Raw genomic sequence first — 14,820 nt, forward strand, 5'->3', positions numbered from 1 at the left:
GTGAAGAGGAGGTGCTACTTGAACAAAGCTTTACTCCTTTACTACATCACCTCATTGCTTTTGAGAACAAAGCGGTTTTCATTATCAAGCCTGTACACAAATGGATTTTCTTCCTCTGTTGAATGGACAATGACATCCATTTCTATGTCACTGCCGGCAGTATGCACAGCACAGGCACTCAAAGCCTGCAGGGCCACAATGGTGTCCTGTTCAGAGAAACAAGAACAAATTGTATTTGATATGAATGATTGCATAGCAAGTCTGCCTTGAAGTAGAATAGCTCAGATAGACTCTTGGAATAACAGTTTATAGGGAAGTCTCCATCCTATCAAGACACTGCATTGATTCCTTCATATAACCTGTGAACATATGCAATGTTTTGGAAGGTCTGAACTGAGCAAAACTTTCACTGGACATTTAAAAAAGCTTCCCCCCCCCCCCCCCCTAGCTGAGAACAGGCAGGAGGGGGGGAATTCAATGGTTTTCAAGTCAACTCAGTCACTGTTTTAGAAATGCCAATAGAGCCAGCTAGAGACAGTAGGATGGTCCAGTCCCCTTCCCCTCCCGGCTGTTGGCCTATAAAAGAGAGATTTGAAAGAATGGAGTGCTAGAAAGACTTCAGGAACGGGAAAAAAAACCTCCTGGAGACTTCACTAAAAGCTCCTTTGACCTGGCCTGACCTGGTCAGTTGGAGAAGAGGGATGATAAAAACTCCCCGGAGCAAGGAGAAAGGGTCTCTTTTGTTCTGATTCCATCAAGGCAGACAGAACCCTTGTCTGTGGGGGCAGCCATTGCCATGTGCTGGCCAGCACAGCTGAAAAAGGCTGTAGTGGAAACCCTGAAGAACACCTAAGTTAAGGAGCCTGCTTATCTTTAACATAGGGCAGGGATTGTGTTTTACTCTTGCTCAGTCTGGGGCTAAGAGTGTGCTTGTGAACACTGCTTTTCAAGTGAACATTGTTTTTTTTAATACCTTATCACTTTTAACACGGGTAGTGGTTTTTTGTACCACATAGACCTCCACTGGTCTTGACATGTTATTTTAAAAGGAATGCCAGAAGGAAGGGGAAAGGCAGTCAGTTGACAAGTGGCTACTCCCCAGTGGTTTCCAAGTCAGAGCACGACTGTCCTGTCACAAAGTCCACCAAACAGTTCAGTTCCAGCACCAGCACCAGCACCAGCATTTCCCTACTTGCCCTCCTTGTCAATGATTGCCACCTTTGGGCAGCAAAAGAAGGGAATAAGCAATATTCACTGCAAGACAATGGAAGTAATAGTGGCAACCACCACAGCCAGGGAGGCAGCCAATGGAGTTCTCCATTTGGCTGTAGCAATCACCTTAGCTGAGGAGCTGCTGCAGTCAAATAGAGCCCTCCGCATACTCAGGGAATGATTTTTTGACTTCTTTGGCATTGGTAGCAGGAACACTTAGAATATCTAACAAGAGTGGTACCAACTAGGGTGTGCACCAATTTTTTCAGTATTTTTCAAGTTCAGATTTAAAAGACCTGGAAATATTTCAAAAAATCCAATGGCTTTTTGAAAAATTTTGGGTCTATTAAACCTGGTCTGGAAAAATTTCAAGCCTCTAAAGTCTACATGGGTCTCGGAAGCAGAACATGCTATGGAGCTAAATGCAGGATTCAGCTCCACACCACCTATCACCACTTGTATGAAGATCATGCTCTCTAACCTGTGTAGAAGAATAACCTCCAAGGTTGTTCCTTTGCTTAAGTAGCCACTTCATAATGGGTATTCCTTCTAATAACCTCTGTTGTTTAACATGAGACAACAGAGCATAGCCTGCAAGTTCAATATCAGTAGAATGTGGCTGCCAGGAATCAGATAGTTCAGTTGCTGGGGATGCCCAGAACCTGAGTTCTCCTGGAAAAAAAATTAAATTTCTGTCATACCACAACCACAAAAAATAACATTTCCATAACTTAGCGAAAATGTGCATATGTCATCTGTACTTATGCACATGAAACAAATTTAAAAAAAAACAATTTAAATGTTCTATTTTGCTCTAATTCTTAAGTCCCCATCTTATGACTCCTCATCAGTAAGCACTACTGATCACAACCTGGACATTAACAACATCCTTGGAGAACAAACTCAAGGATCAGCCACAATTAATCGCTTACCTATGATGAAGGTACTTATAAAAGACCAGCATTTTAAAATATTTGTTTGTCACATTTACACCCTTTATTTGAATGTCAGGCTTGTACATAACAAGTTGCCTTGCTGCCTGCTACCACAAAGTTTGCTTTCAGGTGATCATGCAGAGAATTAGGCGTAAACTGTAAGAAATTGGAACAATATTTTTGATGCAAGGTCCCTTAATTGACCAACTTAAATTTGTATGGAGACTGGCTCCTGAAGGGGTGTCTGCACCAATAGCTTTTATGTAATTAGCAATATGGGTGTTATAGACTTACCCTTAAAAAATCTGAAGTGCACAAACAAAAATTTTATTATGTGAAGAGACCCTAAAGGAGCCTGCAATGGACACCCCTTTCAACCTCCTATATCAACAGGGCAGGAAAACCACTCTCTTACTTTCCTGCCTTTTCCCTTAAGGGACTGAGATGCTTCAGAAATAAGGTAGCATTTGTTTGAAAGCATTTTCCCTCAGCCCTGTTATCACACCCCAGAAGGCAAAGGATGACTTTTATTTTTTTTTTCTTTTCCATGCACTCCCCTCTGTCAGGCACACTAAAACAAATATACTGTGGCAGAAATAAACTTCAACAAGAACACAGATTTATTTAAACAGGCAGAGGAGATAATAAAGGTAAGAACATCAAACTTGGAGATAGATTTGGATGAGGCAAATAAAGCAAGAGAAATAGATTTACACTAATTTCAAGAGAGCTTGGCTCAGAGACTTATAGTTGTTGGTTTCTTTAGAAAAACACTTAAGATTACTGTTATGGTTCAGTTTAAATGTTGGTTTCAGAGATGGTATACAGATTGTACAATTCCTCTACTTAGGTGTTCTGGTTAATGGCTATTCACAAACAGGGTCCAAACACTGGCTTGATACTATTCACTGTATCCCCTCCAAAGCCACACACAGTTAGATAACTAAAAAAAAACATAAAACACTTTACTGAGGTAACCAAAGCAAACCCTACTACCACAGACCCACTGGCACACTTCTCTCCCTAGAATATATTCCCCCTAGTTTATAAAGGCTGTTCAGCTAGCTGATTAACAAACTTTCCCATCAGCACACCTTGTCTGTGTATGTGATTGCTTACACCCAGCACACAGGCTGATATCAACAGTTCCTGTCACACACTCTGACAGAACTATCCTCAGAGATGTTTAATTTTCACTTCAAGGCAATCAGCTCTTAACAGCAATTATCAGTAGGAATGATGTCAACAAAAAACCTCTCAGACTGTCCTCACAAGGGAAATATCCTCTTCTCCCCTCCTCTGCATCACACTATTACTTACCTAATCAGAGTGCTGGAGGCCACAGCCAATCAGGTGGCTCCTCTTCTGCTCCACTCTGAATGTAATCAGTAAGTTTGCTTTTGACAGAACTGCATTGTAAAATAACCTTTTCCTCACAATCCGTCACAAGCCCCTTTAGATTAGTTTACATTAACCCGTGTTGTTTTTCCCCATATTACTTACTGCTTCTGAAAGGTTTTTGAAGAGACACATGGAAACATAACAGCAGGGAAGGATTAGAAATCCCCTGCTCTGTAAATGGAATTCTGTGAGTGGTTCTTAGGATCCAATATATTTAAATAAAATGCACATACCTTTCCTCTCAGAGTCCCTTTAAGCTTTTTTAACAAACTAAATATCAACATTTTGCATTTTCATTCTGTTTCTAACACTTCTATAAATGCTTCCCTATGTAAAAATGTGTCTTACCTTGATGTTCTAATCTGCCATTCAGGATGTTCAGTGCCATCTTTGCTTCTGTGCTCTTAGCCAGCGATAAGGCATATGTCACAAGGGCCAGTGTATAATTATCTGCTATTCCTTCACTTAACTTCATTTCTAGAAAGTTCAAAGCCTTTCTAATGTTTTTGTCATACTGGATAAACAAAAATGACATTGTAAGGAATACAATTCAACAGCCTAACATTTACTCAAAGACATGGTGGTTACACCAGTGCAAGTACTTTAAGTAAAATCATTAGTTAATTAATATTAGGACTATTTGCTGCAATTATGTGAGAGCAAAGAAAACTCACAGAATATTGTTTGGGTCACAGAATTTTCATATGAATTCCCCAACCTGCTGTTGGGAAGTGAGTTTTTTTTCTGCTTTATCATAGCATCATGTACCATCTGGGATTTCCCCAGCTTTTATCTGATTAGTCTCAGACCTGCTTTGCTGTGAAGTTTTGAAAAAGATTGCAGCAAAGCCTGGATGGATACCATGTGGGTGGGAAAGTTTGGATTTTCCCACCACCAATGGGAGCTGTTTCCTTTAACACTGTTCTCACAGTGACCATTCCCCTCTGGCTTTTTAAAATATCACCTATTGAATATTGTTATATCAATAAAATAACAGTCTAAAACTCTGTATATCAGATTCTCTGAATTCCCAGCTTTCATTAAAAGGTCAAATCAAACTTCTTTGTGTGAGCATATTAGCACTGACCTGTCTTTAGCGCCTTGGCTTGTTTTTAGTTTTAGTAGCTGGGTTTAAATTTATTGACTTGTTGCTGTTGCTTTTGTAGTCAGCCACCTCCAGCAGCTTCTCCTGGCATCAAAACTTCTGCTCCCACCCCTGCTGTGCACTTACTTCTAAATACAATTAAAATGTCCTCCTTTCCTATTAATTAAATATTAATTCCTATTAAATAGGAATTTAATAAATTAATAAATTTTAATTCCTAGTAATTCCTATTAAAATTAATAAGCCCTCTTTTCCTATTACTCTCCTCATTCATGAGGTTAATGTGTCAGTATTTTGCTTGTTTCTCTTTTCATCCTCTCAATTCAGAGATGTTTCAGAATGAACAGATGTTCTTTCTTACACACAGTAGTGAACTGCACAAGAACTGTAGCTCATTTTGCAAATCTCAAAGGGAAACTTTTGTTCACGCTGTTTGTACCAGGGGTAGCTCTTTTGTGTTAAACTTTCTATTTGGCCAGTATAGTTTTCATATCAAATGATAATTTTTCAGCCCCACATATTTTTAAAAGCTTAGATGTGTTCATTTTTTAAAACAAGGAAAGGGATTCAGCAAATAAACACTTATATACTCCTGGCTGTTACAAAAAAAGGGAGCTTAAAAAAGAGAAAAAGTGGAAGAATGATTCTGGGGTGGAAGTGAGAAAGGAAAGAAAAAATGAAAATAATTTTTTCATTGGACCACCCAAGAGCACAGAGTTGTGTTTGCAGCTGATAAAATAGTACAATACCACCCTCTGCACTGTAGAAAAACTACAGACTAGTTTGGAGCCCAGCATCAGTTTCTCCCAGTGGACAGAGGTGGTGTTGTTGTTTTTTGTCAATTCCTTCCTCTCATGCTGTTCCCAGAGATCTTCCGTCCCCAAGGAACAGTATTTTGGGAGCTCTGTGAGTTGCAGAGGAAGAAGGAAATTGGAAAGTTTTGTTCTGCTAATTCTGCTGTTCTGTTCTGCCTTCTGTAGGCAGAAAGTGATGCTAGATCCAACCCACTGTCAAGAAAAATGTCTAAAACTGGGCTAGTTGAGATGGGACTGACTGTTACAGGCCATGCTAACATGAGTCATAAGTTTAATGGATTTCACAACACAGGATTGACACAAATACAAATACAATTCTCCTGAATCAAGCAAAAAAATTGTATTGCATGGGCTAAAATTATGCATGTATTGTGACGTGCAGAAAAATTGACATGATGTTTCAAATCGACCCTCCTACATTGATAAAGCTGATATTTTTGCTTTCATATGTGCAAATCAGTAGGACAGGGACTGAATTCACGCATCTGAATTCAACCACCACATGTGCAAATGCAGTTATAAAATCAAAGCCAACAGCCCATTAGGCAAGACCTAGAGACCCTTTCAGACTGTATATTAGAACAGCACAGTTGTAATATTTTTCAAAAAAAATTGGAATATAGCTGTTGGAATGATAAATAAAAGGTTTAATGTAAATGAAGAATTGTCAAAAGAAATGCCAACCGAATTCCTTTTTTCTGTGTGAAAGAAGAATAATACAACTTAGTGCAAGCCATAAAGTAGTTGACACTCTTATTTTTTTCAATATCAGCAAAAGAAAACAGTTATGCTATTTATGAATCTGTGTTCCCTGCTAGGGGTAAAATGTAGTCGACTGGGGAAGACAATGGCAAACCGCCCCATAAGCAAACTCTGACTGGAAAACGTGTAGTGATATCACCCCATCTTTACTTCTGTTCTATAATTTAAAATACTATTTAACTTTTTAAAATACATCAGTGATATTAATACCTGATTTGTTTGATACTCTAATAGCGCTGCCGTAATATAAGCTGTAAGTGAGACAGTGCTATTAGTGCCCCCTTGCAGTTTAGTGTTTAATACTTTTCCAGGTTCCAGGAATTCTCCACTCTGTGACTGATGCTTAACCATCCAAGCAGCTGTTCTCTCCATTGTATATGGATCAATATCTATGTATGGTTGAGCTTGAAATAAACTTTTCAGTACAAAGGCTGATAACCTAGGAAGAAAAGATACTCAAATATAACACATGTGCAGTGACAAATTTTACCATTTAACACAAAGCTATTATTTAGGTTGCATTAGAGACACAAAACTCCTTCTTCAACATGCAGCAAATATATGCAGTAAAAGGGAGCCCAAATTGCACATGATCATTATAAGGGATTGCAAGTAACAGACACAGTACAGCACTGGCTTTCCATACCTCATCTTGAAGAATTCAGTGACCTGTTCCACTTTGAGTGCTAGTTACTTTTGTGCAATAATAGCAGCACTTATGTCATGTGAGTGTGTGCCTAGCAATGTTCCAAGGTGATGCACAGGAGGAAACATGAACTGAAATCTCTGACAACAATGCAGTTTGTACCTGGCCCTGATGCAGTATGGAGTGGGCAGGGGGAGAGACAGGGTTCCCAGTTCTGGGTTGGGAAATTCTGAAGGTTTTGGAAGCAGAGCCTGGGAAAGGTGGGATTTGGGAACCCTCAGCATTGTATAATACCAAAGAGTCCTTTCTCCAAAGTTGCCATTGTCTCCAGAGGAGCTGATCTCTGTAGCCTGGAGACCAGATATAATTCCAGGCTATCTCCAGTCATCACCTGGAGGTTGACACCACTAGACTCCAAAGTCTGCTTTCTATAGCAAAGTAGAGATGATAGTGAACTAGGTAAAAAAGTTGAAATAGCTTCAGTACAATTCATTTATCTGGAAATCTTGTCTGAAAAAGAAGCCTATTACAGCCTTGATGAAAAGGAAATTCCATACTTGGAAGGTTTTTATGAATTTAAATTCTTAGAAGAAATATTTTAAAACTGAATAAACAAGCTTTTTTTTAGATGAATTTAATTCTGTCCAGTTAGTTTCCCCATCACATAAATATCTCTAATACCTGAGACTGGCTGCCATCCTTTTTCTTGATGAAAGTTGAGATTAATCATTAATCTTGATGAAAGTTGAGAAAGTTGAGATTAATCATATATTTGATATTCTGCATTATTATTTGCAATACTCTGTACAGATGTGATCTAGGCTAAAATTGACAGCTTATTATTTAAAATGTTACTCCAAGACTTATGGTGTCTAACAAAATCAAGATAATGGTCAAATAATTAAAACAGAAAACAAAAAAATTAGCATATTAGAACAGCTTGGACAGTCATACCTGCAACATACCTGCATCTATAGAAAGTCATGAGGAAGGGTAACTTTGAACCACCATGGACAGGGCATTCTGAAGCACATGGGGACTCAGCAAAGGTTTGGTCCTTGTGACTAATTCTTTACCTGTCAAAGTGAAGGCATTTTGGAGAAAGGCCAGGATCATGGAGCATAGCTGCCATGGCTGCTCAAACAGAAGAAACCTTGAAGGTATATGAACTGCAGGCTATGAAGGGCATTAAGGGTAAGGACCAGCAACCTTTGTTCAGCCCAAAAACAAATTGGACGCTAATGCAATTTCTGAATAAATAAACTTGCTTTTCAATAGTTTGTAGCAGCCTATTTTCAAAGTAGCCATGCCCAAATTAGTCTGTTCTGTTCCCTTTTGGTTGGGGAATTAGCTGAGAACAGACATGCGATGTCAGCAGCATGTGATTGGGGAAATCTGCACCTATGTATACAGAGGTCATTCCCTGAAGAAATCTACTCAAAAACCAAGATTAAGGAGGTGGTTACATTTTTATTCAAAGACAGTGGTACCCAGCCACACATTGCTGTGGCTCAGTCTGGTGAAGTGGAAAAGAAAGAAAAGAGAAAGCGAACGGTTCTAACATGTGTCATTGCACAATGCTTGCAAGGGAGGGGATGGGCAAGGGGCCCCTCGCTCCCCGCCCTCTCTCCCATTCCCTTCCATGGCACCCCGCCCCCTCCCTCCCTCACATTCCCCTTCCTCTGCTAGGGTGGGTGGGCCATGTCCAGATGGCGGACCCTGTCCCTTTCATTCCCTTCCCTTGCATGGTTCCAACTGTCACAGGTGTGGCATGTACACAATACCTCTCACAGTTGTGACATGTACATAACAGGAGATGTGGAAACAGTATGAAAACCTGGCCCTACTCGAACTGAATTAAGAGCTGGGAACACTCAACTTTTGATGAGGCTTGGCTATGTTGATGAAATTAAGACGGGGCAGTCCAAGTCTGGATGACCTTGGAATGTTAAAGCAAAGAAACTCTGAAAGATTGATGGCTCTCTTAATGGTTGAACAGGACATTTAGGATTAACTTTGGTAGAAAAAGTGCAGGAAGATCTAGCCGTTTGGCTGATGGAATCAGGGTGCGGGCATCTGCAAGTTCTTTGTGAGGTTCGAGACAGGTATGCTTTCTCATGGCTGCACTGTTGTTATCCAGATTCAAGTAGATGAGTTGTCAGGGAATGCATTGTCTTCTGTTATGAATACTTTATTTGAGAAGGGGAAAGACAGAAAAACCCTCTTGATATCAAAGCCCTGAGATTAACATTGACATCTCTCCTACCTTTGCTCTGCTCATAAATCTGGGCTGTCTATGATACCAAGAAATGACTGGTATGACCTTAGAAATGACCCCCTTGCAGTGTTCACTACTTCAGTGAAAATAGCAAAAATTTATAAATGTTCATATAAATGCTGGAAGTGCACCAAACATGCTGGTACCTTTTTTCACCAATGGTGGTCTTGTGAATTAGCTGTTCAATTTTGGAAAACGATAAATATAGAAATTAATAGCATATTGAAAATTAAAATTTCCTTAAAGCCTGAAAAATACTTATTAGGAATGATTGACCTGAAATTAAATAAGAACCAAATCTGTCTATTTAAACATATAGTAGTAGCAGCAAGATTAGTTTGGTCTAAATATTTGAAATCAGACAAGACACCATCAAAATGTGAATGGCAAATCAAAGTGTTAGAACTGGCTAAACTTGCCAAAATATTTGATGGAATAGATTTTAAAACAGACAAAGATTATCAAAATGAGTGGCAGAAATGGTTTCAATATGTATGAAAAAATTTCTATATTAGCTTTATATTTCATGAAACACAAAAAATGTAAAAAAATAGAAATATTTGGAAGTCACCTAAATAAAAAAATCTTTCTTTTTTCTTTTTCTTTCTTTCCTCTTTATTTTTGCAGTATATTTATCATGTATAATGATTATAATGTTCTTTTTTTAAGTCCTGTTTTTCCATTTTTCTCATTGAATATTTGGATGTATTTCTAATCAGCAACAAAACCTTATTAATTAAAAAACAGAAAAAAGAAAAATGAAACGGTCCCCTTGCCTGGCTATAGGCTTGCATGCCAACAGAAAAAAATAATCCTATTTTTCCAACAGCTGTAGCTTCTGGTTTGTCTTCAAAGGCTGCTCTACATAAAACATATTACAGAATTGGGTCCTAGAAGTTACAAATCCAGTGGAAATTTCTAATATAAAATGTAACCAATCAGTTGTTATCCAGAGTGAGCTCATTTAAATTTATGACACCAGTTTTGAAAGCACTGCACTGCTTTCCCAGGGCCAATTCAAAGTGCTGGTTATTGCTGCAAAATGGAAAGCTATTTCTGCCCATGCTTCTTCTGAAGCAGCACCTCCACTTTGGAATGACCATCCTGAGTTTGTACCAACCTTTCTGCAAGTTATAGATTTACACAAGGCTGAATTTGATTGATGTCTTCAATAGGAGTTTTGAATGACTATTTATTAGTTTTAATATGTTTTAATATGTTGACTCAGGTGGTTCAAAATGCCTTTCCCACAAGGAAGGGAAATAACTGTACAATAAACATAGTTGATATGCTTAGTCACCACTAATATACCTAGTCACCACTGCAATCTGCTTAGCCAGAAGCAAAGAATAATCCAACAGCATCCCCCCAACTCTGCACCCCATCGATGAGGGGCAAACTAAAAATCTCTTGTGATGGATAGGTTAAGAGAGGCCAATTGGAGCTGACAGAACATTGATGAAGGAGACAGTTACGAACAACAGTTAGTTGAGTTGGGAGTGAGTCGAGCGGAGTGAAGTTGTGGAGAAGTGTTCCTTAAAGCTGACTGAAAAGGGTCAATTTGAAGCAAAGGATCCCAAAAGCTGGAATAGGAGGAGAGTTCAAAAGTTCATTTGAAAAGAAATGTTATAACCTCTACCTGACCTAATCCGTTATGTTCACACAAGAAAAAAAAGATAATTCCTTGTTTGTTTAACCCACAGGCTAGTTGTTTCAGGGAAACAAGCACACACACACACATAACTGAGGTCTTGGTCTATATATATTTTAGGACATGATGGCAGCATTTGAATGAAGCAGTGTTTTAGTAACCAATCCCAATAGTTCTACACAGTGTCTGAGTGAGGGAAGATCACTAAAGGGGACTTGGCTAGCCTGTCTGCTGGTGTCTCTGAGACCCCTGCCGCACAGGCAAAATAATGGCCGTTTCCGCACGGCCACCTCGCGCCCCCACGCCGGCAAGAGTTCTGGCGGCGTGGGGGCGGAAGCCCGCTCGCACGCAAGCGTGCGAGCAGGCCAAGCAGAGGCCGCCGCAGGAGAGGCAGCTCCGCATGGAGCCGCCTCTTCCCGCTCCTCCGTCCGACTCACGATCACCCCCCCCCCCCCCCACCCCCCCCCCCCCCCACCCCCCCCCCCCCCCACCCCCCCCCCCCCCCACCCCCCCCCCCCCCCACCCCCCCCCCCCCCCACCCCCCCCCCCCCCCACCCCCCCCCCCCCCCACCCCCCCCCCCCCCCACCCCCCCCCCCCCCCACCCCCCCCCCCCCCCACCCCCCCCCCCCCCCACCCCCCCCCCCCCCCACCCCCCCCCCCCCCCACCCCCCCCCCCCCCCGCCCCCCCCCCCCCCCGCCCCCCCCGCCCCCCCACCCCCTCCCCCCCCGTGGACCCCCCCCCCCCCCCCCCCCCCATGGCCCGCCCACCCCCCTCCCCCCCCCCCCCCCCCCCCCCCAACCCCCCCTCCCCCCCCCACCCCCCCACCCCCCCACCCCGCCCCCCCCAGCTGCTGCTGCGTTGCAGCAGCGGCGCCTGTGCGAACGGCGGCCTGGGGGCGGCGTTTTTACCGCCCCCAGGCCGTCGTTTATGGGCCGTGCGGAAACGGCCAATGTGTTTTCAAACCACTTTCACAACTGTTTGCAAGTGGATTTTGCTATTCTGCACAGCTTCAAAGAGCACTGAAAGCAGTTTGAAAGTGTATTATTCTGCATGTGCGGAATGAGCCTGAGTCAGAAAAAAATCCTGGTATGTAAAACAGTCACAGCTCTCTATTTTTTAAAAAGCTTAGTGATGTCTGACTGCCTGACTCATCTGTAACCCAGAACCTGTGGAAAAGCAAGAGAGGCTGTGAACGGTGATAGGGATTCTGTGTGAGTGAGAAAAAGTTTGTCATACCTCTAGAGCCCTGGAATTAAACACTAGTAACATCTCCTGTTGCCTTTATCCAATTAAAGTTTGTTTCATCCATCTCTAGCCTCCAAAAATTGAGACAGAACCATGACAGCTATTCTTTGCTACTTAATGTAACTAAGCGTTAAACTCAGATTTTACTATTTTGATGGCACCTAACCCCAAAGTTCCAGATGATCGCTCTCATTAGCTTTATGTAGATAATGAATAATGTCAAGTACTGAGGAATGGCAAAAGGCAGAATGGAACAACACATTACATTTAATTCTGTGGCTATTTTTTCTGGCCCTCAAAAAAGAAAATAAATCAGATGTTGAAGAACTCTTTCATGTTACCGACTGCTGAAAATAGCCACATCCATCCCCACAGGAGAAAATTTGCTGCACAAGGTCCATCCCCCCGGAGAAAATTTGCTGCACAAGGTCTCTGCTGCACAGAACGAGGACCACAGATGTAATTTACCACCTCCAACATACAAATTGTCACAATAACTTAGGACTTGCAGGTGTATGTGACTTTGCTATACCAAACACTAATAAACCAAGCTCAAATACTGTTGCTCATCTAATCAATAACTGATGCATCTTGGTAACCATTAGACTTTTAAAAAAAGCAAGCAAGTAGTTTGGTTTGAAAAACAAAGGCCTACCATGTACTTCCGGAGGGATCACTGTTTCCAAAAGCACTGAAAGAGCCATCATCTCTTTGGAAGAGAAGCTCTCTTTGGTAGCCTGAAAAAAAAACCAGTATGAGAATTTAGGATAGTTACATTTAAGATGCCGTCATGTGCTAAGTTAAGCCACAGACTTATCATCTCTTAGGCCCCTTTCGCACATGCAGAATAATGCACTTTCAATCCACTTTCACAATTGTTTGCAAGTGGATTTTGCTATTCCACATAGTAAAATCCAGCTGCAAAGTGCATTGAAAGTGGACTGTAAGTGCATTATTCTGCATGTGCAAAAGGGGCCTTAGTTTGGTGTCCACAGCCTAAGATGATAAGAGGCAAGATACATGATGGATTCACTTACTTGAACAGGTTCATATTATCAAATATAATTATCAAAAAAAGAATGGAGTAAATCATGAGAGCAACACAGAAGAAGAATAAACTGGCAAATGACACACAGCAAAGACTATCTGCTCTAATACTGACATAATCATGTAAGGATATAGACACAGAAAGATGGGCAGTGTAATCCAGGAGAGGGAGATGCTGAGCTGCAGCCAGGGACATGCCAACCAAAAGCCTTGCCCACAAACACACACATATGATGGCATGAAAAGGAAGCAAACAAAGAAAGATGTATTTTGTGTAAAAGCTATAATACCTGTGAAACAATTTGATTTTTTTAAAAAAATAGAATTGCCAGAAATAACATCTGAAAATCATAAAGATCAGCATTAGTACTCTAAATGCTTCATGCTTACTACATAATTGTTCATCAAATCCATCAAGAATTGTGCAAGGAACAGTGGGTTTAAACCACAAGTAGATGTATAATAATGTTGCTGACAGATATAGTTGTATATTAAAATATAAAAAAAAGCACTGTAACTGTTAGAGACATTTAACACATGACACTGGATGTAATGACATGACACCAGCATTCCCTGGCAAATATGCTGGTAGAATATATATTTTTGTTGTTCTCTCATTGTGCATTTCTAAATAAAAGTTTTTAGCATGTTAGGTACAATCCTAATAAATGTAACATATATACTTATGGTGTTTAAGAAAAAAGGTGAACAAATATCTCCCAGGGATATTTACAAACACGGTATTCTACTTCAAAAGGCTTTCAATGTGAAAACATGATGCATATGAGCCACTGGAAAAATCAACGAATACTTGTGTTAGGATTTTTTGATCAAATAACTATTTGTAAGCAATGTTTGGAATCACATTTGAAATGACAATTTTTGAGCCTGTATACCTTTTTAGGAATTAATATATAATGTTTATTTTAAGTCATCCATGGGTGTGCTTCTATTACGATATAAAAAGAATAATACATAATTAAATATCAGTTAAGACCAGACCAGATACAAGATCAGAAGAAGCAACTGAGCAAAAAACAAACAGATTTTTTTTGTTTTTTAAATTAAAAACTTTTCCACCATCAATTTTGGTTTGGTTTCAAAAGTATGTTAAGAACAATCCTTTAAATCCCAATGCCAATAATGATTTTAAGCAAAACAAAGCATCACCAAATGTCAAATTTAACAATGCAGTTTATGACTCATTCAAAAATAACTTGAATATAACTGATGTTTGGAGATAGTTTAAAAACATTTTGGTAATATAAATCAATCTACAGGGAGTGACAGATTGCTTGCTAACATCAAAGAAGTTCCTTAGAAAACAGATGTTCATTATTTTTGAAACTAACTGTGTAACTTTAGGGTGGCCAAAGTACAGCGATCAGGCCAAATATAACCCATAGAGTCCAACAAAGCAAAAGAAATTGTTTCTGCTCTCAGTGGATTTTGTTTCCTCTTTGTGGGAGTCTGCTCTGGGATTTCAGAACAAATCAGACCAGAGATTAAACTTGGCCTACTGAGTTTAAAAAGGATGCAGCCTTTGTGATGGAAGGACAACTCAGTAGTCTGACATTCCAAAAAGGCACACAGTGGCTCGGTGATGGCATAACACAAAGCCATGGTCCACTTTAACTATGTCTGTTTTCATGCAGGGATCTTCCCCCTTATGGAAAACAAGAAGCCCCTGCATTAAATGGGAACGCCCACATAATGTGTTA

General features: G+C 40.4%; 1 protein-coding gene across 1 annotated transcript in view; it reads right to left on the reverse strand.

Annotated features, from left to right (window-relative positions):
- Positions 1–14,820, reverse strand: part of CD109 (CD109 molecule) — a 97,904-nt gene that overhangs the window by 25,900 nt on the left and 57,184 nt on the right. Inside the window, exons 24-28 of the mRNA XM_048495810.1 lie at positions 12,708–12,789; positions 6,441–6,669; positions 3,897–4,062; positions 1,694–1,884; positions 51–206 (exon numbers count right to left, since the gene is read on the reverse strand). Of these exons, the coding sequence (XP_048351767.1) occupies positions 51–206; positions 1,694–1,884; positions 3,897–4,062; positions 6,441–6,669; positions 12,708–12,789 (824 nt within the window). The remainder of the gene's footprint in view (positions 1–50; positions 207–1,693; positions 1,885–3,896; positions 4,063–6,440; positions 6,670–12,707; positions 12,790–14,820) is intronic.

This window comes from Sphaerodactylus townsendi, linkage group LG01 (genome assembly GCF_021028975.2).
Source record: "Sphaerodactylus townsendi isolate TG3544 linkage group LG01, MPM_Stown_v2.3, whole genome shotgun sequence".
In the NCBI taxonomy this organism is placed as follows: domain Eukaryota; kingdom Metazoa; phylum Chordata; class Lepidosauria; order Squamata; family Sphaerodactylidae; genus Sphaerodactylus; species Sphaerodactylus townsendi.